Source organism: Ictidomys tridecemlineatus, chromosome 3, assembly GCF_052094955.1.
Source record: "Ictidomys tridecemlineatus isolate mIctTri1 chromosome 3, mIctTri1.hap1, whole genome shotgun sequence".
NCBI classification, from domain to species: Eukaryota; Metazoa; Chordata; class Mammalia; order Rodentia; family Sciuridae; genus Ictidomys; species Ictidomys tridecemlineatus.
Window position 1 is genome coordinate 101,648,267 of NC_135479.1, and position 24,317 is coordinate 101,672,583.

A 24,317-nucleotide genomic window follows, 5' to 3' on the forward strand; every position below is an offset into this window, starting at 1 on the left:
CGGACCAGGGCAGGGGAGAGAGCATCAGGCCGCCAATCTCCGGGCACCAGCTCTCCACGTGCACACGCACAGCAAGCCAGCAGCTCCTCACACATAAATACAGACATGCTTAACAAAAATAGTATATCATCTTCACAAGGAATAAAAACTAGTCTGGAATATGTACAGCAGAGAGCCCAGGGTGGCCAGTGCTGTGCTGGGACCCCCAGGGATGAAAGAGGCCAAGGGTGGAACAGAGGAGAGAGAGAGAGGGAGGCCTGAGGGGCTCCTGGCCAGGCCACTTTGACCTTGGCAGCCCTGCTGCCCAGGCTGGACAGAGTGGGGCAGATATCTGCCTGGCCAGGCAGGACAGGCCCCTCCAGTCATCCCCCGCCCCTGGCCCGTGCATCAGGCTTTCCTTCCTGCCCGAGGTAGGGAAGACCCCAGGGCTCCTGCAGCTGCTCCCTATAGCTCCCCTTTACCTGTGGGCTGAGGTGCCTGAACCCCAGACCCGATAGGCAGCAGCCCAAGGCAAAGATGCCACAGGCTGATCTTGCAGGAAGTGGGGCAGCTGAGGCCATAAACAGCTCTGAGGCACCTGTCTTGGGCCCAGTTGGTCCCTCAGTCATAATTATGGGAGACAGTGAGGGGACTAGGGTGGTGCTAAACCGCAAGGGCCACCCTAGCTTTAGCATGGGGTACTTCCTGCAGCTGGAGCCCCCTCCCTCCTAGGTGAGACTAGCCTCTAGCAGAGGCCTCTGGAGAACATTCAGACCAGGAGGGGACTGGGGCCAGGCCAGAGGTGGGAGGAAGTCCTAATCAGCTTCTTTATCCCAAGTAACCTGAACTGCTAATTAGTCAAAAGTGGCCTCTAAATGGCTCTTGGGGGTAGAGATGGAAGGAATAGGGGCCCAGGTCCAGAGGGGGGTGGGAAATGATCAACTCTGAGGCCACAAACATCAAAACAAAGGCAATCTAATCTCTTTCTGGGGAAGAGGTTCAAAAAACTTTCTAGCTCCTTACGAGGAAAGCAGTCTCCGAGGCTGAGGGTAGCAAGGTTCTGCCAACTAGGTAGGGCCCTCCTGCCCCCAGCCACCACCACCCCCTGACAGCCTTCATGGGACAGATTTTAGGGAAATTTTGTGGATTTTGAGGCCAAGAGAACTGAGGTATGGGGGAAAGTGGCTCTCACAGAAGCGTGGTAGATTCTAGAAAACTAACTGCAGGGGACCAGGTCTAGGCCCAACCCAGGGATGGATGGTGGGCAGGGGCTGCATGTAGTGGTTCTCCTGGCGGCAATAGTGGCAGGACGGAGGGACGCAGTGGAGTAGGGTGGGGTGGGAGGGAGGGAGAGTGGGTGGTCAGTGTCTGGTCATTTCTGACTGAAAAGCGAGCCCAGCAGAACCACACCGGCCACAGTCATGCCCGTCAGGAACCAACGGTTGAAGCGCTCCTGGCCCTTCCGGCTCTCTGCTGCCGCATTATTCCCGTAGAGTTCCACAAAAGTGTCCCAGCCGCTGTTCTCCTGGATCCAAGGCTCTAGGTGGTCATTCAGGTGGCCATCCAACTTGCGATCCGACTCACCAATACCTGCATCTCCTTGTCTACGCTTTCCATGCACAGTGCCCCGCCAAAGGAGAGAAAGGCCACAATGCGACCCCAGTTTACCCCATCCCGGAAGAGTTCGTTCACTACCTGTTCAAAGCTCTGATATGCTGTCCCCAGGGTGATGTGGAGCTGGGACGTCAGGTCACTGAATGCCCGCCAGTACCACAGTTCAAACTCGTCGCCTGCCTCCCTCAATGCTTGCTTCACTGCTGCCATGGGGATCACCTCCCGGGCATCCAAACTGCTGCTGTGACCAGTGGCTCCATTTACCACGGGGCTGTCGGCCAGATGCCAGGATGGGTTGCCATTGATGGCACTGGGGGTCTCCACCTCTGATTCAGTCCCTTCTGGGGCTTCAGTCCTGTTCTCTTCCACATCGCTAAACTGACTCCAGCTGTATCCTTTCTGGGAAAGCTTGTAGGAGAGAAAGTCAACCACCAGCTCCCGGTTGCTCTGAGACATTTTTATAATAGAGATGGGCTCAACCAGTCCATTGTCCAAAACACCTGCTCACTCACTGAGTCTGTTCTCTGCTTAGTGATTCTCTTCTAAGATCCAAAGCCAAGATAAGGTCATTCAAATCCGTCTCAGGGGACAGCAGGCAGGTGCAGCCCCCGGAAGATCTTTTGTATCATAGGTCGGGAGAGGAGGTGGCGGCCGGGTTGCCGGTAACTCAGCGGGCCTCACAGCGGCTGGCAAAAAACCAGCTCCAGCCAGAGGGATCATGCGACCTGGTAGGCTGGGAGCCCAAAAGGCGACACAGGAATTGCGAAGCTCAGGAACCTGCCCCCTCGCTGGCTTCCTCCTCGCATAGCCAGGATCTAGGACAGCCTCTTCGCTCGGCAACCAAGCCTCCAGCCACCTGGGAGCCCAGCCCTCTCGCTCTTGCACGCCCCTTGGCTCTCCGCCTCCTACTGGGAGTCCGAGAAAAGTTTCTTAAGTGATCCTATGTTGTAGCCAGGCTTGAGAACCATTGGGCTGGGGACGTGTTTCCTTCAACCCAGAAATCTGGAGCCAGAGAAAATTCAGAAAGGCATCTTGGACTCCAAAGCAGAAGCTGAGAAGGTGGGCTTCCCCAGGGTGCTCTTACTAGATCTGATCATCTTTCCACACCAGGGGGCCTGGGGCAGAGGAAAGTGTTTCTGATAACAGAATCTGAGCATTCTCTGATTTCAGAGGGCACTGGACAGGATGAGTCTGAGCCTTAGGAGTTAACAGCTGGAGCTGATGAGGATGACGAGACCAGTTTCTGAGAAACAAAGAGATAAAAACCTTAGAAGAGGCAGTAGTGTTCTCCTCAGTATCCATTTACTTGATTCTGATGACCAGTACTCATTCCTGTTTGGAATTTCCCATATTCTGTCCAGGTAGCCCCAGTGGAACCAGGTCCATAGGCAGCACCAGGCTTAGGAGTGGCTCATGGAATCTTGCATTCCCCTTGGTCACCATGGCTTCCTCAGGGATGGGGGCATGGCCTCTCCAGAACCAGTGAGACACAGGAAACTTCTTGAGTCTTCCAGAGCAAAGGCAGGCTCTTTCTTTGCACCTTGAATCTTGAGACTGAAATTGTGTCACTCAAGCCATGCAATCTGAGATGGCTATCAGCACAGTAAGGGACTGAGCCAGAGATGGTGAAAGACTGAACCTGCATATCTTCCTTTGGGTCCTGAAGCCAGCACCACCCCTGATCTTTTCAGTCATATAAGCCAAAAAGCTTCCCTTTATGCCTGAGCCAGTTTGGGCTGGCATATCTGTCACTTGCAACCAGGAATCCTAGCTGCTCTAGAAAATAAGACAGGCAAAGGAGTGGACACTTAGGCAGCCAGGCCCCAGCTATAGTCCTGACGGGAGTGTTTAGCACCCAGGGCATGGCCTCTTGATACTGCACAACGCTGCCTTCGAGCAGAACCGAACACCTACTTGAAGCCAGTGTGAGTTCCAGAAGCTGGCTCACCTGCTGACCTTGCAGGAACTGACATCGTCCCCAACCCCAGCCCATCTCAGGATGCCACTCCTTTTCTCCTCCCCCCCCTCAGGTTTCCAGTACCAATTCTCTTCCTTCCATCTAAACTGCTCTCAGGGAAATATTTAGTTAATTCATTCACTCCAGGGATTGCATGACTCATATGTTCCTACTCGCTAAAATATCTACAGAAAAGGGTACAAAGAATCCCAATAATAAATAAATTTCTAGAGATGAAAAATTTTAGACACATGAAACTAGTTACATAAAATTTCAAATTGCCCTGATTCGTGCATTTGTTTCCCCTCTCCTCTTTTTGGACTGGGATTTGAGCACAGAAATGCTTTACCAGCCATATCCCCAAATCTTTTTATTTTTTATTTTGAGAAAAGGGCTTGCTAAGTTCTTAGGGCCTTGCTAAATTGCTGAGGCTGGCCTTGAACTTGTGAAGCCCCTGCCTCAGCCTCCCAAGTCACTGTGATTACCACCATGTGCCACTGTACTAGGCACATTGTAGTTTTTGAAACCTAATTCCTGACAGACAAATGAACTGGTCTGTGCCTATTTAATAAAATGATACGACGTTTTACTAATCATTATAGTATGAAGCTATTCACAATAGGTCCTATAGTTTATCCTCTTCCTAGGCAGAAAAGTACCATCCAAAACATTAAGGAAAAGTCGTCACCATCATCAACACTTATTGAACTCTTACTGTCTGGTGTGGTAGGCATTGTTCTAAGCACTCTATAGACATCACCTAACCTCATCCTTAGTGACACTCTGTAACGTAGCCGCAGCATGAAATTTATATTGCAGCTGATGGGATTAAAGGGCAGAGAAGTTAAAAACCGTGTTTAAGGTGGCAGGAACTAGGCTGAAGAAAACAAGGAACTAGAATTTGTGAGAAGCACTAGCAGGGAGCCAGCCCTTAGGGCTCCTCCTAGGGGTCAAGACCAGGAACTGACCAAATCACAAGTTGAAATTTTCTTATTATAAAACCACAGAATCAGGGATCCAAGTGGAGTGTCCAATCAGCCATCAACACGAGAGAAAACAGAGAGGCAGCCAGCATCTGAAATAAAACTGGAGTCTGGGTTTGGCTCTTCCATCTGCGCTCCTTGTATTCAGTCATTCTTTCTTTATTTTATTCACTCAGCACAAATAACCCATGAACATGGAAAATGTTCTTTTACAGGACATGGAGAATGTTGAGGATGCCTAAATAATAGACATAGCAGGAAATATGGTGGAGTGAGATGGACGTCGTTACCCTAGGCACATGTGTGACTGCATATAGGGTGTGACGCTTCAGCGTGTACAGCCAGAGAAATGGAAAGCCGTGCTGCAATTGTGCACAAGGAATCAAAATGCATTCTGCTGTCACATATGCCGAATTAAAATAAATAAATAATTTTTTAAAAAGGAACACGTTAAACACCCACATACCTCAGTGAAAAAGTACAAATTCAAATAATAAAAATACATAATATTAAGAAAGCAAAATATGATATCCACGTTCAGAGAAGTTTTGAGAAAGTCACAAAAAGCAACATATAAAATGATAGAATACATTGGAATTAAAAAGATAATATATATTTGTGAAATGTTGAAATCATTTCTTGTCAAATCATAATAACTAGATGACATCATAAGTTGACTTGAAGTTATTAAGTTGTCAGTGTTTAACATACTGTATTTTGTGGTTTATAAAAGTTTATATAATATAGTATTTCACTTTCTATTTCTGGAAAAATACTTGTTTCTTCATATTCTATTAAAAAGAACCCAATAATTATTTTTTGAACTGTAAGAAATACATGTCTTGTTCCAGTTTTCAGAGGTAATGCTTTCAAATTTTTTCCATTTAGAATGATGCTGGCCTTGGGTTTAGCATAGATAGCTTTTACAATGTTGAGGTATGTTCCTACTATCCTTAGTTTGACTAGAGTTTTGAACACGAAGGTGTGCTGTATTTTGTCAAATGCTTTTTCTGCATCTATTGAGATGATCATGTGAGTCTTATTTTTAAGTCTATTAATATGATGAATTACATTTATTGATTTCCATGTGTTGAACCAACTCTGCATCCCTGGGATGAACCCAACTTGATCTTGGTGCACTATCTTTTTAATATGTTTTTGTATGTGATTTGCCAGAATTTTATTGAGAATTTTTGTATCTATGTTCATCAGGGATATTGATCTAAAGTTTTCTTTCCTTCATGTGCCTTTGTCTGGTTTTGGAATCAGGGTGATATTAGCCTCATAGAATGAGTTTGGAAGGGTTCTCTCCTTTTCTATTTCATGGAATACTTTGAGGAGTTTTGGTGTTAATTCTTCTTTGAAAGTCTTATAGTACTCGGCTGAGAATTCATCTGATCCTGGGCTTTTCTTAGTTGGTAGGCTTTTTGATGGTGTTTTCTATTTCATTAAATTGAAAGCATTCCCCCTAAAAACTGGAAATGAGACAAGGATGTCCTCTTTCACCACTTCTATTCAACATCATCCTTGAAACTCTAGCCAGAGCAATTTGACAAAAGAAAGAAATTAAAGGGATACAAATAGGTCAAGAAGAACTCAAACTATCACTATTTGCTGATGACATGATTTATATCTAGAAGATGCAAAAAATTCCACCAGAAAACTTCTAGAACTAATAAATTCAGCAAATTAGCAGGATATAAAATCAACACCCATAAATCAAATGCATTCCTATACATCAGTGATTAATCCACTGAAATAGAAATTAGGAAAACTACTCCATTCACAATGGCCTCAAAAAAAAAAAAAATCTAGAGATCAACCTAACAAAAGAGGTGAAAGATCTCTAAAATGAAAACTATAGAACACTAAAGAAAGAAATTGAAGAAAACCTCAGAAGATGGAAAGATCTCCCATATTCCTGGATAGGCAGAATTAATGTTGTCAAAATGACCATACTACCAAAAGGATTATATAGATATAATGCAATTCCTATTAAAATCCCAATGACATTCTTCATAGAGTTAGAAAAAGCAATCATCCCCTACTATCCCCCCTCCCCTCCCCTCCCATCTTCTCTCTCTATCCCATCTGCTGTAATTCAATTCTCTCCCTTGTTTTTTTTTCCTTTCCCCTCACAACTCTTATATGTAATTTTGTGTAACAGTAATATGGCATTATGTTAAAACGTGAATGTGTAACCAATGTGATTCTGCAATCTGTATTTGGGGTAAAAATGGGAGTTCATAACCCACTTGAATCAAATGTATGAAATATGATATGTCAAGAGCTTTGTAATGTTTTGAACAACCAATAAAAAAAAGAAAAAGCAATCATGAAATTTATTTGGAAAAATAAGAGGCCCAGAATAGCTAAAGCAATCTTTAGCAAGAAAAGTGAAGCAGGGGACATCAAAATACCAGAACTAAACTATACTACAGAGTTTTAGTAACAAAAGCAGCATGGCATTGGCACCAAAACAGACTAGTAGACCAATGGTATAGAATAGAAGATACAGAGACAAACCCACATAAATATGATTATCGCATACTAGACAAGGGTGCCAAAAACATTCACTGGAGAAAAGATAGCCTCTTCAACAAATGGTGCTGGCAAAACTGGAAATCCATATGTAGCAAAATGAAATTAAACCTCTATCTCTCACCCTGCACAAAACCCATATCAAAGTGAATCAAAGACTCAGGCATTAGAACAGAGAACCTATACCTAATAGAAGAAAAAATAGGCCCAAATCTTCACCATGTTGGCCTAGGATCTGACTTCCTTAACAAGACTCCAAAAGCACAAGAATCAATGAATGGGATGGATTCAAATTAAAAAGTTTTTTTTCTCAGCAAAGGCAACAATAATGTGAGGAAAGAGCCTACAGATTGGGAGAAAATCTTTACCACATGCACCTCTGATAAAGCATTAATCTCTAGGACATAAAAAGAACTCAAAAAACTTAACAGCAAAACAACAAATAACCTAATCAATAAATGGGCCAAGGAACTGAATAGACTTCACAGAAGAAGAAATACAATTGATCAAAAAATATATGAAAAAGTGTTCAACATCTCTAGCAATCAGAAAAATGCAAATCAAAACTACTCTAAGACTTCATCTCACTCCTGTCAGAATGGCAATCATCAAGAATACAGGCAACAATAAATGTTGGCAAGGAAGTGGTGAAAACTGTACACTCATATATTGCTGGTGGGACTGCAAATTGGTGCAACCACTATGGAAAGCAGTATGGAGATTCCTCAGAAAACGTGGAATGGAATCACCATTTGACCCAGCTATCCCACTCCTCGGTTTATACCCAAAGGACTTAAAATCAGCATACTACAATGAGGCAGCCACATCAATGTTTATAGCAACTCAATTCACAATAGCTAGACTTATGGAACCAACCTAGGTGTCCCTCAATAGATGAATGGATAAAGAAAATGTGGTATATTCACTCAATGGAATATTATTCAGCTTTAAAGAAGAGGGAAATTATGGCATTTGCCAGTAAATGGATGGAGTTAGAGAATATCATGCTAAGTGAAATAAGCCAATAAGCCTACAGAAACTTGCTACATATTAAATAGTTTCTATTTAATAGTTTCTATTAGGTTAAGGCTGTCATATCCCAGTCTATCCATCTTCTTGCATTGTCTCACACACGAGCTGTCTGGGGACCCTCACATTTAAACCATACAGGCCTTCTGGGAGGGAGTCCAGCCACTGGGGGATGTCTTCAAAGAAGATACGTCAGCCCTTTCCTGTCTGTCTTTCACTTCTTGGCTGCCTTCAGGTGAGCAGCCTCCTCTGCGATGCACTCCGTTGTGATGTTCTGGCTCACCATTGGCCCCAAGCAACCGCATCAACTGCCCATAGTTGGCGACCTACAAAACTAAATCTCGCAGTTCAACCTTTGCTCCTTGTAAGGTGCTTGTTTTGGGTATCTTGGTGCAGTGAGGGAAAGCTGGCTAACGTGGACAGGTGGGCAGGGTCAGGAAGGTTTATTATGCCAGGCTGAGGAGTAATTCTTCCTTTGGTCATGGATGTTCTCCATCAGATTTTCAATTAGAAACAATCAAGGTTTAAAGTCTGTGGTCTTAGAGCTGGATTGGAGTGTTGGGTGGGGACTTTTTAAAAGTAAACTATTATTTCAGAGCACTTTTAGGCTCACAGAAAAATTGAGGGAGTGGTAGGGAGGTTTCCCAAGTGCTCCCTCTCCCACCTTTGCATATACCCCCAGGTGGCTCTGGTTAGGATGGGGTCAGGGTGGGGTCCCTCTGAGGAGGTAGGAGAGAGTGAGTGCAGCTACAGGGACTCGGGTTCAGAGGCCTGTTGCATCATGAGGTGGGCTCTTGGTCACCTGACCGGGTGCAGTTGTGGAGAGGGGGTGGAGTGCGTTTCAGAAGGACACATGTGGGGCTGGGCTACAGACCAGGTACGGGCGTGGTGAGAAGGAAGGGTGAGTTCAGGCCGAGTGATGGCGAGCTCCTGCCTCTTCCTCAGGGCCACCTGCAGGTCACCAACCAACACTTCAAGGACAGACACGCCCATGAGATGGTCAGTGGCTGGTCTGCTCTCCCCTCCTACTTCTTCCCACTTCCCGTTGCATAGCCCCTACTCACATTTTGTAACAGTGTCTCCAATTTTGATATATTTCTCCAGATGTTCTTCATGCCTGGGCTGAGCTCAGTTCAATTTTAAACCCAAAGAGCACCTGCTGTAAAGACGTCTTGTTAAAACCCCAACCTCTGGAGAGGGTGTTTGCAGTGGACCACGCAGATCATGTTGTTGGGCAGTTCTTGCTGCTGATTTTTGGAGGGATGCAGTTTTAGCAATGTCACTTCTTCCGAGAACCACGATCCTGGGGTCCTTTTTGAGCTACATCATAGATTCAGACCTTGTATAGCACAGTCATTCTTAAGACAAAAAGAGAGAAAAAAAATTGCTACACCATGCTCAAGTGTAAAGCACACAGTAATTAAATTGATAAATCTTCTTTATTGCCAATCCTCCTAGAATATAGGTACGTCCATACCCCAAAGTTAAATATAAAATATATTTTCTTTGGTATTCAATGCCCTGGAAATGCCAACAGGCTTGTGTTCATACGTACATCAGCATTTAGTTGGAGAATTAGCAACAGAAAATTGACTGTCTCTTGTGACCTGGATAATATGATTGTACAAATTAAAAATAAGGCGAATGTCACAGGGATATGAAGAGGTGACGCTGATGGCCTATGAGGCTGCCGTTGAATGGATCCTACGCACCACATATACACACCTGCCACAGAGGAAAGTCACTCAAATTTGCAGAGGAAAAATGTCCGCCTTCTTTATGGAACTAAAATAAATCTTACTGTTCACATGAAACTATGCATATTCCTACAGACACCGCGCTGCCTGGGAGCTGCCACCAAAGACTGAGATGGAATGAGATGGCCCCACTTGGGAATTCTAAATCTTTCTAAAGCCAGAGAGACTGAACCTATATCAAAATTGTATTAGGATGGTGGTTACGTATTTAAGAACTTTGGGCAAGAAAGTGTTAAAATTTAAGTCTTAACATTGAATATCTTTTTAACTTGATGTAAAAATAGAAACTATTTAATATGTAGCAAGTTTTAATCCTTGGTCCAGTAGTTTTATTTAACTGTTTCCAGTGAGGCATCTTCCCAGTTCAGAAAGGAACTATAGTGTGAATAAAAGGCATTTTATAAGGAATGCCTAACTATTTCAAAGTGCTCATACTATTCTTCCATTTCTCCTCACAACCCACGATTACCCTCCCCTCCCACATTTTAAACATGGCCATTCCCACCCCTACTGTAGAGCATTATGGATTTCGAGAGATACCTGTCCAGGTTGCTGATTTGGGGTGACAGATGTTTTGGTGGCTTTACGACGTTTGTGCAAAGAGGGGTTCTGGGAAGACTGTAGGTAGGAAGCCTCAGAAGTCCTTCTTCCCCCCAGACAGCAGTTCCCCTAGCAGACTCGTCTGCAATAAGTTTTCTGGCGCTCCATCTTATGGAAGGTTTTCGTCTTTCAGGGGCAGGTTTGGACAATGAATCATGGTTAATTTGGTTGGTTTCAGGTATTAGCACAGCAGCAGCTCCCCACATACCCACCTCGGCTTGTCACAGGTAAGTGTGCACGTGTTCCCAGAGCAGCCTGCACTGAGCCTGCAGGAGTCAGGCTGGGCAAAAGGAGCCTCTGACCTCTGAGTAGTGGAGACCGTTGCTCTGATTGCTGATTGCTGCTTCTGATTACAGGCACAAGGTGGGCATTGTTATTGCATCAGCCCCGTTGTTGCAAGCCTCTTCTCCTCCAGGGATTTCAAAGGGCTGGAACTACTGCCCTCCTTAATCTTCCCCTTCCCCCTTTTGAGGGCCAAACATTAAAGACTAGCAATTTAAAAGCAATTGCATTTGTAAGGAAAACTAGAAAGTGACTGCACGTGCCCAGGAAAAGGCACAGGCTCGGAAAAGAACTGAGAAGGCTTTAATTTCATACCTGAGGTGATCCTTGGCAGAGATGGTGGCAGCAAGGAAATCAAAACAATGAGCAAACAACAACAGCAAACCCAGCCAAACCTGGGAAAGGGAGAGAACCTGATTTCCAGAACTACTGCCCTATTAGATGCAAATATCTAGTTTTCAACAACAACAAATCACAAGTCAAACAAAGACATTGAAAAGTGTGGCCTATTCAAAGCAAAAAATAATTAAATCACAAAATTCATCCCTGAGAAAGACCTGATGACAGATCTTCCAGACAGAGACGTTGAAACAATCATTTCAAAGATGCTCAAAGGACAAAAGGGAGAAGTGAAGGACATCAAGGAAATGACATCGAAACCTCATGGGAATATTGATAGTGATAAAAATCTGAAAAGAAACCAAGAAGAAATTTTGGACCTGAAGAGTATAGTAATCGAAATAAAAAATTCACTAGAAGAGATCCAAAGGCAAATTTGAGCAGGCTAAAGAAAGAATCAGTGAATCTAAGTCTCAGACAATGGAAATTGTCAAGTCTGAAAAACAGAAAGAAACCTGAAGAAAATGAACACAGAGCATAAGAGACCTGTCAGACTCCTCAGCACACTGATGGGAGGAGTCCAGAAGAGAAGAGTGAGAAAAGGACAGAAAGAAAATCTGAAGAAATAATGGCTGAAAACCTTCCAGAGTTGATGAAAAGCATTAATATAAACATCTAAGAAACTCCATGAACTTCAATGAGATCAACTTAAAAAGACCTACACCAAGTGAATTTAGGGTTCAACTTCCAAGACAGGAAGTTTGAGAGGAGCAGGAGAGAAGCAGCTCATCCCAGACGAGGGATTCTTAATAGGTTCATCATCAGTTTTTATCAGAAACTTTGGAGGCCAGAAATCAGCAGATTAATAGATTTAAATGCTAAAAGAAAAAAAAAGTTTAGCCAAGAATTCTACATTTATCAAAGCTGTTCTTCAAAAGTGGAGGAGAAAGTAAGAATCCCCAGATAAATAAAAGCTGAGGGAGTGGATTACCACTAAACCTGTCTTGCAAGAAATGCTCCAGGGAGTCATGCAGCTCGAGACAAAAAGACACTAGAAAGTATCTCAAAGCCACAAAAAGGGTGATATATCTCAATAAAGGAAAACATACGGACAGTTGTAAAAACTGGTATTATGATCTCCATGGTTTGTGATTCTACTGTTTGCTACATAATTCAATACACTAAAAATTTTTTTATTTGTTTTAATTAGTTACACATGACAGTACAATGATCTTGACATATCATACATTTGAATCAGACAATTTTTAAATTATTAATTTAAAAGCTAGTATTAGTGTAACTTTGGTTTGTAACTCCATGTTTTCACCCATAATTTAAGAAACTAATGCATTTAAAAGTATTATTAGTTCATATTTTGGGGCACATAATATCTAAAGATGGAATTTTGTGACATTAACAATAGAAGGAGGTGGGGACAGAGCTGTGAAAGACTGAGCCCTTCGCATGTTGTTGAAGTCCAGCTGGTACGAGTTCTAAGATACCAAATGTAACCCCCATGGTCACAATGCAGGAAATGAGGAGCCAACGAAGCCATGAGGAACATAGAAAATAAATAGCAAAATGACAGGACTTCTTCCTTATCAGCAATTGCTTTCAATGTAAATGGATAAAACTCTCCAGTCAAAAGACAGGTGATGGCAGGATGGATAACACATGATCCAACTATGATGTGCTCTAGAAGACACTCACTTTGGGTCCAAAGATTCAAAGAGTTTGAAAGCAAAAGGAGGGAAAAATATTTCATGCACATAGTAAGCAAGAGTGCAGGGTAACTAGACGGATATCAGACAAAGCAGACTTTAATAAAAGGTTCACAAGAAATGAGGAAGGACATTTCCTATCAATAAAAGTTTCAATGTAACAAGAAGATCTAACAATTATAAACATTCACACACCTAATATCATACTGACAAAACTGTAACGGTTAGAGATTTCACTATCCCATTCTCAATAATGGACAAAATGACCAGTAGAAAATAAATAGGAGATAGAGATTTAAACAACACTAAATACCAACTAAGTCTAACAGACATACCCCGAGGACTGTTCCCCCAAAGACTGCAAAAAGGCCTCCCAAGGGCACATAGCACCCTTCCCCGATACACTGAAGGTCAGACCACAAACAAAGTCCCACTACCTTAAAGAGCTAGAGGGACAAGGCAGCTTCACTGAATCCCAGTGCGATGAAGTGGAAAGCAACAACAGAAAGCCCCAGAACTGTGGGGAACAACACTGCCACAACCCATGGATCCAAGGCCTAATCACGTGGCTTCATCACTCTAGTCCTTTGGGTGTAAAGCGAGGAGTGGGATAGCTGGGTCCAATGGGGCAATCACATTTTTAATTTTAATTTTTATTATCTTTAAAATAATTGTATCTACTTTTTAAACAAACTGTTAATTGTGTTCTGTGTCTTCCGTACAGAACTTCGTGCCTGTTGCCTGTCAACATTTTGCAGAAGTTCTGCAACAGGACCTTTAGGCAATTACAATTTAAGAATCGGAAAGCACCTTGTTGCCTGGGTCCCACCCGATTACCCTGCTGTGAATCTCTGTTGCTCATCCATTGTTTTTACCTGCCTCTGCCCCTGGTGCTCTGATAAAAGGTTGATACACAGCTAAAAGTTCAGGAGATATATATATATAGTCTGTTTTTACCTGAGTCACTGACGAAACGCCAGGTGAATGAGTCTAGAGACATCTAGCTGGGCTTGTCCCGTGAGTCAGCGCTCCTTGTCTCTGGGGATTTGACAAGATACAGATCCACCTAACTGTGCTGTGACCCATTCTGCACCACGAGGATAGTTTAGGAAACCCGTGATCTCACTGAGATTGAACTATCGTCTTACCTGGAACATCTTCTCAAAGAGGAAGGAGATCAGTAATTGCCCCGTGAGCCTGTGAGGAAAGTGCTTAGAATACAGCTGCTGCGGGAGCCACCGCGGGTGACATTTCTGCTAAGAACACCACTTTTATTTTGGTACAAGTCATTAAGGAAATTGTCAGTATGTTAAGTGCTATCTACCAACGAAAAGGAAACCGCCCCACAGTGACACTTGGCAAGGCCAGAATCATACTAATCCAAAGCTTACCACATCTACCCCAGATTACACCCTGGGAAAACTCTTACCTGCTTCTCTGCCCTGGGAATCTGGTTTGAATATTATTCTTTGTTGTTTTTTTTTTTTTTTTGGTAACAGGGATTGAACTCAGAGGTACTTTAACACTGAGCCACTTCCCCAGCCCTTTTTTGTATTTCATTTAAAGACAGGATCTCACTGAGTGGTTTAGGGACTCACTAAGTTGCTGAACTCACGATCCTCCTGTCTCAGCCTCCTGATGGCAAAGTTTACCATCTTACTACATCTACTCCAGATTACATTCATGAGGAAAACCATTATGTATTTCCCTGCACTGGGAATCTGGTTTGTCTATTATTTTTATATTTTTATTCATTTATTTTTACCAGGGATTGAACACAGGGGTGCTTAACTATTGAGCCACATCCCCAGCCCCCCCCCTTTTTTTTTTGAGACAGGATCTCACTAAGGTACTCAGGGCCACGCTATTTGGCAACCTCCTGCCTCAGCCTCCTGAGTGGCTGGGATGACAGGAATGCGTCCCCATGCCCAACTATCTATGATTTTTAAAGAAAGGGTCTCAGATGGTGGCCCTCTAGATTAACTAACTTAGCTCCTTTCTGTAAGAGCTCAGGTATTCTGCAGGGTTAAGGCTTTAAATTGTAGCACCCCCTTAGTGTGTAGGACTAACAAGAAGCCAGACCTATCCGAGGTGACACATAGCATCTCACTTGATAGGTCCCATGGCAGTGGCCTTATCTCCAGCCCTGTGGCCTCTCTGCAGTGGCTCTGCCACTCCCCCTTGTCCATACTCTCTCAACATCCCCTCCACCAACAGCAGTCCTGAAACTCCCTGCCCTGAATTCTCCCTGCCAGTCCATCCACTGCTGGCTCATCTGTATTCCGAGAGAACTTTGTTTTCCTTTTCTTCCCTTCCCTCAATCCTTTTAATCCTCTAGTTCAAGCAATTAGCTCTACAAATATTAGCTGCAATCAAGGTCTAGCACATGTGGTAATTTTCCCTCTAATAAATCAATCAATTCTTTCTGTAGAGTGTTTTTCCCCCTTACAGTCATTAGAGAATTACAATACTACTTGAGGATCACCAGCAACTTGAATTAGTCAAGGAACGTCAATCAAATTTGCCAGATTTTGCTTTAAAGATGAGAAAAAATGGGACAGATTCACAAAGGCCTCTTGTCTCAGAATAGGAAGCTTGATAGGCCCTTGTTGAATCTCTCTTAGGCCTTGAAGCATAATGATCCATTTGGAGAAAAATGAAAATCACCACTCCCAGTGACAAATCAGACAAAATGCAGAGCCTCTCATTAAATAATCTAAAAATTAATAATTGGAATAATCCACTATGCAGTGTCCTTGGGCAGTGCAATAGTCCACACCAGCTAATAGGTTAGAACAGCAAAGGAAAAGACAAAGAATGCAGCACACGGACACATTTTAGTTCCATAACTTACAGAAAAAGTCTTTCTTTTAGTTTGAGGGAAACTAAAGATGCAAACCGAGCTTCTCAGTGCTGTGGGGCGGAGGAGGAGCTCTGGGGAGAAAGGGAGGGCTCCCCACACATCCCTCCCAGCATGGCCTTCTTCCCCGCTCTTATCTGGCTCAGGAGTTCAGTGAAGGAAATGCCTTTTCTGCTCAGGGGTCATATGGAAGTCACCTGTGTCGCCCAGGCACTATTTTCATAAATATGTAAGATGAATCCCAGAGAAATTAAGGAATTCTTCGTGACAACCTAAAAACAGAGCCTCTTCCACTGCATGCCCCGTCACACAGTCTGTTGGGCTGGGGAGCAAATCAAGTGAGAATTGATCTGGGCCTAATTTTGTTTTTTGTTTTCAAATGGCCCGTAGAACCCCCACCCCCAATGTGGCTGAATCAGCACAAGGGGAGGCCTGACCGCTGCCCTGGGAGCAAAGCCCGACTGCAACTGTGCTCCTTTCTCTGCGGTCTTTCTAGTTGCTCTGAAAAATCAGATCATTATCCAGCACCCGAAGGGGGCCCAGAGTAGCAGGAGGCCTAGTTCCACTTTCTGATGTCACCAACTGTGTTCCTATTAAGACTGAAAGAAGTAAGGATTTCAGAAGGATACGTACCTGGTGAAAACTTGCTGACGCTAATGACTCAAAGGCTCAGAGAGACTGAGAGGAGAATGTGTCATCACTGTCATTCAAGCCATCTGAGATGAAATCTCAAAAGACGGCTGTCAGACATGAGTGCCAGCTCCCTCTGTCATCCTCAGAGGGCGGATCACACACTACTATGCAGCCCGTGGGTGGCGGAGGCTGGCGTTTGAAAGGAAGCTTCACAGAGAAGAGGCAAGGTGGGCGTGGGACCCAAGGGGGCTGTGCACATGACCAGGACACATCACTCCCAACGTTCACTGGCTGATCTGGGGCAGACCATGATCCAGGGCCTGGTCGTCATTCTTGGATGTGCTGAAACCCGACCCATTAAACACGCTCCTAGTACGACATGCTCTTGGGGCTGAAAATCTTCAGAAAAGTTTGAACTGTAAATATTAGTGCCTAGCTGTTAAGTTACCATGGGACTATTCCTCTGTGGTCCGCAGGATATCCATGGCTGGGTATTCCAGCCCCGCGACACTGGCAGTGTCTTGTTAGCGATGGGAACGTGGTCGTGTGGGATGGGGAGGGGGTACGACAGGGGCTCTCCACCTGGGTGTACCTTGCTACCACCTGGGGCCACACTCTAAAATCAAATAAATCAAATCTCAGTGGGGAGAACGCAAACATCAATGTGCTTAAATTCTCCCCGAGTGATTCCAACGAGCAGCCACAGCTGAGAACCATGCAGTTAGAGCAAAGGGTGGGCTTCAGGCCATTTTTAATTTGTCAGGTAAGGACATTAAAAATTCAAGTACCATTATTTCATTAAAGACATGAAATTTTAACAAGCATCAGGAAGGACATAACTTCAGGATACAAAATGAATGAGTCGTCTTCCTCTTCCCGTCTCTACAGACCCGAGATCATTTCCCTCTGGGAAGATGCAAACTTCAGAACTTAAGAGACCCGCCCTCTCTGCGGTCCAGGGCTCTCTCTGTGGACAGCTGAGACACACGGGGCGGGTTTTGGTTAACCAAACTCTGTGCAGTACTTACTCCACCTCTCTGGACGCATCCTGTCCCCTGTGGGAATACCATAGAGTGAGTCACAGGTAAGTTCTGCTCCCAAGTTTGGAAATGCTGTCTTTTCCAGTGACCAAATATGTTGATTTAACAAGCTTAGCTCTCCTCAGACATCTTCAGCTAAGGTTTCTGGGGTGGGTGGGGCACGTAGACCCCAGGTAAGTGCTTACTGGGGGCACTAGTGCCCTCTTCTTGTACTATGACGGCCATTACTCTAAATCCAGTGGAGAATTTATTAGATAGTAAAAAATCTGTCATGAGTTATTTATTTGATATCAAGTTACACAAAACAGAAAGGCTTACTTACTTCGTGAAGCCCGTTTTGAGGGCCTCCTGGGAATCCCTACACCTGGTCCCTTCCCAGCCGGCTGTGGATTATGTTTCTCTCCTCTGCCCTGAAGGCACTCAGGTCTACAGTTAGCGTCAGCCTCCAGGAACCACTAAGACAGCGTAGCCCAGCCGACTTCACCTGTTCTCTGAGAGCACATCCCAAAGTTCCCTTCTGGGTGTGCTTTATGTAGACGCTCATTTATGCCCGACAATGGTGACATAAATCTTCTTTTATTAATTTCTTCTAAGCTGGCATGCTTAAAGGGGAATCAAGAGAATAGATACTGGAATTAATAAGTGCTCTGGGACAACCTCAAAAGTTCTGCCTGCAGACATCTGTGTTCTTCAGAAACCAGATGCATAACGGGTCCTCTGCCCTGGTTACGCCCAGCTGACTCAACCCCAAACAAAGTGCTTGCCACCTCTGTAAGGTTGGGGGCTTTGCTTAGGACAATCCCGAAACCCAGAGTTTCAAGAGCTGGATTTGAGCCCCAACTCCACTACCCTCTTCCGCAAGCTGATCTCTCTGGCCTCAGTTGCCTTACCTATAAAATGGGGATATCGTCATCATCTCCTTCATTTTATGTGATCATTGTGAGAATTAATTCATATAATTTAGGTGAAACACTTAGCAAAGAGCCAGGCACACTGCGTTCGTACTACAAGTGAACTTCCTACATTAGCGCTCAGTGTTGTGACATGGTGTTTGATAGCACACCTGTATCTGTTGGTAGAGAGAGGACTTCCATGGGACATCAGAGTTAAGAAGCTGTCACTGCATCCCGAGCTTTAGTTCTTAGCCACAGGTCAGCCAAACCTGTTTTGCTACATGATCCTGTTTGTGACTTTGTCTCTTGGCTCACCTTCTCTGGGACCCCAGTTCTTGTGGTGGATTCCATCTGACCACAGTCCCTTTCCATTAAAATGCCCTCACCTTGACAGAGTCTCGTGGTCTTTGCACCCAGAACCACAGCCCCTTGTTATGATTCAGAAGCAGCCAAACGTGTCTGCCCATACGTCTCCACATATTCACATGCCAGGAGGAACAGGAATCAAATTCTCCACTGATACATGGCTTTTCAACCACAGATCTGAAAGAGATGGAGGTGAGGGGGACACGCTCTGGGATACCGATCTAGCATCTAGGCAGGACCCAAGGCAGTGCGAGGCTTTCATTCCACTACAATTAAATCCTTTTAAAAAAAATCAATGAACCACATTTACACATGCTCTCCGATCTCTGCCAAAACACCTCCACCCGTCACCCGCCAAAACCAAAACCAAAACCAGACAGAAAAATACAGCAGCAAACAATCGTCTTGAGTTGCTGAGCATCTGTAGGGACTCTAGCCACCCAGACGACAGCAGGCCTAGGCACGAGGTGCCTCTCAGGTTACAGGGAGGACTCCATCTGTTACCCTAGACCTTCTTACTAAGTGACACACGAGGAGACACCCGCAGGCAGCTGGAAGGAGTTTTATTTTATAGATTTTTAGTCCGGAGATTTCAATTTAGAGAGAAGCAGTGGAAGGGGAGAGAAGGCAGGAATGAGTGACGAGGAAGCCTTTGTCCACTGACGTGCCACCTGGCAGGAGCCCCGTCCACAGCGGGGGTGCCCTGCAGCTAGCATCTGTCCCTTCAGCATCTATAATAGATGCAGCCAGAGGGGCAGGCCCTTCTCCGGGCGCACCGAGCTCTGCCTTTGAACTGCTCCTTCTGCAAGGCCGTCTCTCATCATGCCAAACCAACAGAAGAAAATCATTTTCTGCACGGCTGGGGTGTTAAGTTTCGTGTGTGCCCTCGGAGTTGTGACAGCCCTGGGGACACCGTTGTGGATTAAAGCCACCATCCTCTGCAAAACCGGGGCTCTGCTCGTCAATGCCTCTGGGCAGGAGCTGGACAAGTTCATGGGTGAGATGCAGTACGGACTTTTCCACGGACAGGGCGTGAGGCAGTGTGGATTAGGAGCAAGGCCCTTTCGCTTCTCATGTAAGTAAGCACGGCGCCTGAATCCTTTAGAACTTTAGGAGTGCTCTTCCAACTGTGGCGAGGAATGGTGTGGGAGTCTCATCCAGGCTACTCCAGGACTGTTTAAACCCTTGTGAATGGTTTGAAATACCCAGGACTCTGAACAATTTCTTCTTCCTAGTTTTGATTGTTTAATTTGTTTATTTTATTAATTTTTCATTCTGGCTATTTTTATTATGAGAACATGTAGTTAATTCGTTGCTTTGTAATTAAGCTTCTTGAAAGTATAAGCAATTAAGATTCTTAAATATTACTTTTTGTGTAGGAAATTATGGGGTCTTTTAAAAAGGAGAACTTGGGGAAATAGGAAAGCCTTAAGAAATGATTTGAATAATTTTCATGCCTTTGATCTTTAAAAGGGCCAGTGTCTGGCTCCTGAACTAGTCCTACCTGCCCGGACCTCAGCCCATCCCTGCTGAGACCTTTGCTCCTGCTAGCTGTCTGCTCTCACCTTTAATCAATTGAGAATCACTTGGCTACAGAAATTCAAAGCGATCTGCTGGGATAACTGGGAGAGAAATAATGCCTATTTAGTATAGAAAATTTGCAACTGATTGACCTTCCAATCATGTAGCAAATATGAGACAGATTTTCCTGTCGTGTTTTTCTGTGAAATGGAAGTGTTATCCACAGTATTTAGAACCTGTTTATCTTAAGAAGAGAATTTTTTTTAAAAAATTACCATGTGAATAGGCAACTCATTAAATGAAAATTAATAAGAAGTCATTTGTTATATCTCTCACAACACACATTCAAAAGTTATTATTATTTCAAAAGGGCTGGTTTGGAACAATCTCAGGAAGACAGTCAGTAAATTACTGCATAAATCACTCTTCAGGAAAGGAGGTTACCAACTGAGGCATTTAAAATGAATTATTATTTTGCCTGGGTTTCTTTTCTCCTGCAATATAGGTAGAAGGTGAAATTAATTGAATTTATTATTAACATATGCAGTGTCTAATTAAATTTCACTGCTGCCTATTTATTTTTCTGTAACATTCCTCATATTTTAGTCATGGGGCACCAACCTTCACACAGGCCACAAAGTGATATGAATTTTCATATCCAGAAAATCCCTAAGAATTCGTCTCTAGCTTTTCAAGACATCATCATGAATGAGGTTTGAGGAAGTGGACCCTGACTCTTTCTCAACTCTTTCTCCCAGTGGTTTTAGTTCACTAAGGTAATGGGGCTGCAGGTGTTGCCCAGCTTTTCTTAGGGGGCGGGGAGATTTGCAACTGTATTAAAAATGAAAAAGGAAAAAAGATGAGTGAGATGATTTAACCATGAGTCATAGCTTCTCCAGGTGACTTAGCCCATGTCAGGGAGCACAAAGGATAGGTTCTGGAACCCTTGCACTTACTGAGCTGAGACGGAGATAAACTTTACTCGACAGGATTCAAAACAATAACGAGATGTTTTCTGGGCACTTACTGCGCATTAGGTTCTTGGCAGACTGCGTCTCCTTGAATCCTCTCACCTTCTTGGGGCTAAATGGATGACTTTAGTGGCCAGTCCTCCTGTGCTGATCCGTTTGCGAAGCTGTTCTAACCAGGTGCCCCTCTGCTTGCTTTCGGAGGACTAAACAGCCCCCAATCTGTCACAGAATTGCCTTAGTCTCCAGGATACCCAGAACCTCCTCCCCTTTCCAGAGACGTGCGTCTGCTCTGTGGTGGTGACCCTCTCTGTGTACCATAGACTGTGCCGTCCTCTGCATAAACCACGTGTAAGACACTTGTCAAAACGTCCCTCATTTTAGTGAGGCCCAGAGAAGGATACTAAAGTAACGTTTTTCTTCCGAAGCACAGAAGTTATCTCGTTCATTGGAAGGAGAAATAACATTGGGGAAACTGTAGAATAAACTGATCCAGAGAACTTCAAAGATCAGGATGCTCACTTAAATAAGCATCCCTCTTAAAACTTTCTGGTCAATGTGCCTTTGGGGCATATTTCACCCTTAGAAGTTTATGCTCCCATTACAATTGGCTTTCTGGTTCTCATTATTCCATTTGAAATGCCTGTCACTCAGTGGGTACTACAGTGAGTGGCCCAGGCCTGTAATCCCAGGGACTCAGGAGGCTGAGGCAGGAGGATTGCAAGTTCAAGGCCAGCCTCAGCAACTTTGTGAAACCCTGTCTCAGAGTAAAAAACAAATGGGTTGGGGATGTATCTCAGTAATAAGAGTAATAAAGCAACCCTGGGTTCAATCCCTGGTTAAAAAAAAGAAAAGAAAAAGAAAAAGAAAAAGGAAAAAAGAATGAATAAAATGCCATCACTCTGTCCACAATGTTTCACCAGCCCATCTTCTAAGTAGGCGAGTGCCCTGCTTCTTACTAACAGGAGCATCCACCCTGCTGATATACAGAATGAGAGCCTTACCCTGTCTCCTTCAGAATGGCTTCCTCCAGCAAGTCCAGGGCCTATAGAGAGCTCAGGTCGATGACTCTTTTCCGTTTCTTCTTGAACTGAACTGATGAAGAGGGCACAGCACATTTCCCAGAATTCACCCCTTTCCCATTGTTCCTTAAGAAAGTTCTTCTGCAACATTTGTCTCTGCAGAAGCTGCCTGGGGTAGGAGCAATGGAGAAGGCAGCTGATCTAAGTGGCAGGTCCTGTCCTTGCGCTGTCATTGGTTAGTATGACTCTATCTGCTGCTGCTGGATGGCTGAACTTTGCTTTCCCAGACTGCAGCTAGATCAGCAATGGCCCTCAGAAATACAACCCGAGCCATCAATTCCAACCACCTGTGTAATGAGAACCCTTCTAGTGGCCGTGTGAGGGCACAGCAGGAAGATGGAGCTCAAGTGAGCTCAGCGGTATGTTTCCTCTAACCCAAGATAACCAGGATGCCACCGATTTAACATATAATTACTGTTAAAAAAAAAAAAAAAAGACTACCGGGATATTTTACTCTCTTTTGTTTTTCTTGTGCTGAATCTTTGAGTCTGGTGTGCAATTCTGGTGTGTGCACCCAATTCAAACTAGCCACGCTTCAATTTTCATGGCCCTTGAATGAACAGTATAGATTTAGATGGCGATGCCCTCTGAATAAATTGGCCATTGACGATGTGCATGTTCTAAGTGCTCTTATGATCTTATTTTGGTTTGGTTTGGCTTGGCTCTGCTATACAGGTCTATGCGTATGATTTTCATATGTAATATTTGTGTCGCTTTTAAACCCAGTATATGAGGTGAGGATGTGGAATGGAGGAGACCAACGGGCTGGTGACATGGTCATGTTTGTCCCTATTAGTGCTCCCTGCTGACCGCTCCATCTCTTTTAATTACAACAGGGCTCTGCCCTGCGAGCGGGCGCAGCTATGCTGGGAGAGCTTCTGCCTCATTTACTCTGGCGGATTCTCATCCACTGTGGGTCAGTGGTTCATTTTCTAGAGGTCACAGCATTCGTACCTAGGACACAATTCCATTCATTATAATGAAGGAATGTTTTCCTTCCGAGGCGGCATGACCAGTAGGCTTAATTTTTCCTGATATGTCACCTGTAAAATTTTAATGATGATGTTTAAACTCCAAATGTAGCCGTCAAGACAAAAAACTGCCAGTTTGGAGCTCAGAGCGTGTGGGTGGGTTTCTGTTTTGGTGATTTGAAACACTGTGGAACATCATCAAAATGTGATACCCAAGAATCATATGGTATCAATCATTCCTCGATATACGGATGGATCTGTTCATTGCCAAGACAGTTCAATGAGCTGGTGAAAACATATGGAATCTCTTGCTTTTGAAATGTGAAAATAAAATTTAACCAGTCATGTATCACAGCTTGCAAATTTAGTCATCCTTTCAAAAGCATTTTAATTTGGACTTTATGATTAAAATTTTGTGAGACTCTTAAGAGAGATTTGGAAAATCTTCCCAGTTTTGAAGAGCAGAGTTTTGTTACCAGAGGAGGAACAGGACCGAACTCTGGAGGGGATGTGGAAACCACTTTGGTGCTGCTCATGTAGCTTACCCAGTGTATTTGGAACAGAATCCTAGGGACTCAGGGTCTCTGTGACCATGGTTGAGAGTTGGTACTCCACCTCTGTGGTCCCCTATAAGCTTGCCTTTTGTGACCCAACCTGCCCCTGGTGACCCACTGGTCACCATTTGGACACTCTGCCTCTCTCCTATTGTCCTGCCTGAGGCGGAGGAGGAAGGCTTACTTGCCAGCCTGGCCCATGTGGGCCGCCAGCCTGTTAGCCCAGGGGCCCTGTTGTCCAGTCTCCTTCATCTAGGAAAACAGTCCAACAAGTAGAGTTTTCTTTTTATTGAAGCAAAAGCAACCCAATGGAATACTAAGCAGTAATGTGTGAAAACAAAGACCTTGAACGCCTTCAGCTCGACAATCCTCTAGCCTTCCTAGACCTTGACATTTGCACGATTACTTCAGAACACCTGCACGTATTTGAGAATGAGTATTCCCTGCAGGAGACCTTAGTCCCCAATAAGGTAGGGTGTGTATTATTCACCCTGGCACTCTGTAAACTGGGGCCTGAAATGGTGGGTATACGGAGTCCCTTCACAAATATGGAGTTAGCCCACGTGACCAGAGGGAAGCAAACTGGACGTGTGTGACTCTCTCCATTTCTAGGCTTAGACAATCCCA

The 24,317-nt window shown here is 44.3% G+C and overlaps 1 protein-coding gene, 1 long non-coding RNA gene and 1 pseudogene across 6 annotated transcripts in view; 1 reads left to right on the plus strand and 2 right to left on the minus strand.

The window, feature by feature from the left end:
• Window positions 1-22,966, minus strand: part of LOC110596944 (uncharacterized) — a 28,151-nt gene extending 5,185 nt beyond the window's left edge. The window contains exons 1-5 of one of the 3 annotated variants that reach the window (XR_013436607.1): window positions 22,088-22,966; window positions 21,143-21,918; window positions 18,615-18,771; window positions 16,296-17,937; window positions 9,168-9,461 (exon numbers count right to left, since the gene is read on the minus strand). This is a non-coding gene — a long non-coding RNA (uncharacterized LOC110596944). The other 2 variants (XR_013436606.1, XR_013436608.1) reach the window with 2 other exon arrangements.
• LOC101967632 (bcl-2-like protein 1 pseudogene) lies at window positions 1,118-2,819 on the minus strand (annotated as a pseudogene).
• The window catches only part of Clrn1 (clarin 1), a 36,519-nt gene continuing 31,202 nt past the window's right edge, over window positions 19,001-24,317 (plus strand). For 2 of the 3 annotated variants that reach the window (XM_005339910.4, XM_021719878.3), the window contains exon 1: window positions 19,002-19,669. In XM_005339910.4, coding sequence (XP_005339967.2) covers window positions 19,417-19,669 — 253 coding nt within the window. In that variant the 5' untranslated portion in view covers window positions 19,002-19,416. Of the gene's footprint in view, window positions 19,670-24,317 lie in introns of all 3 variants that reach the window. The other variant, XM_078043559.1, reaches the window with a different exon arrangement.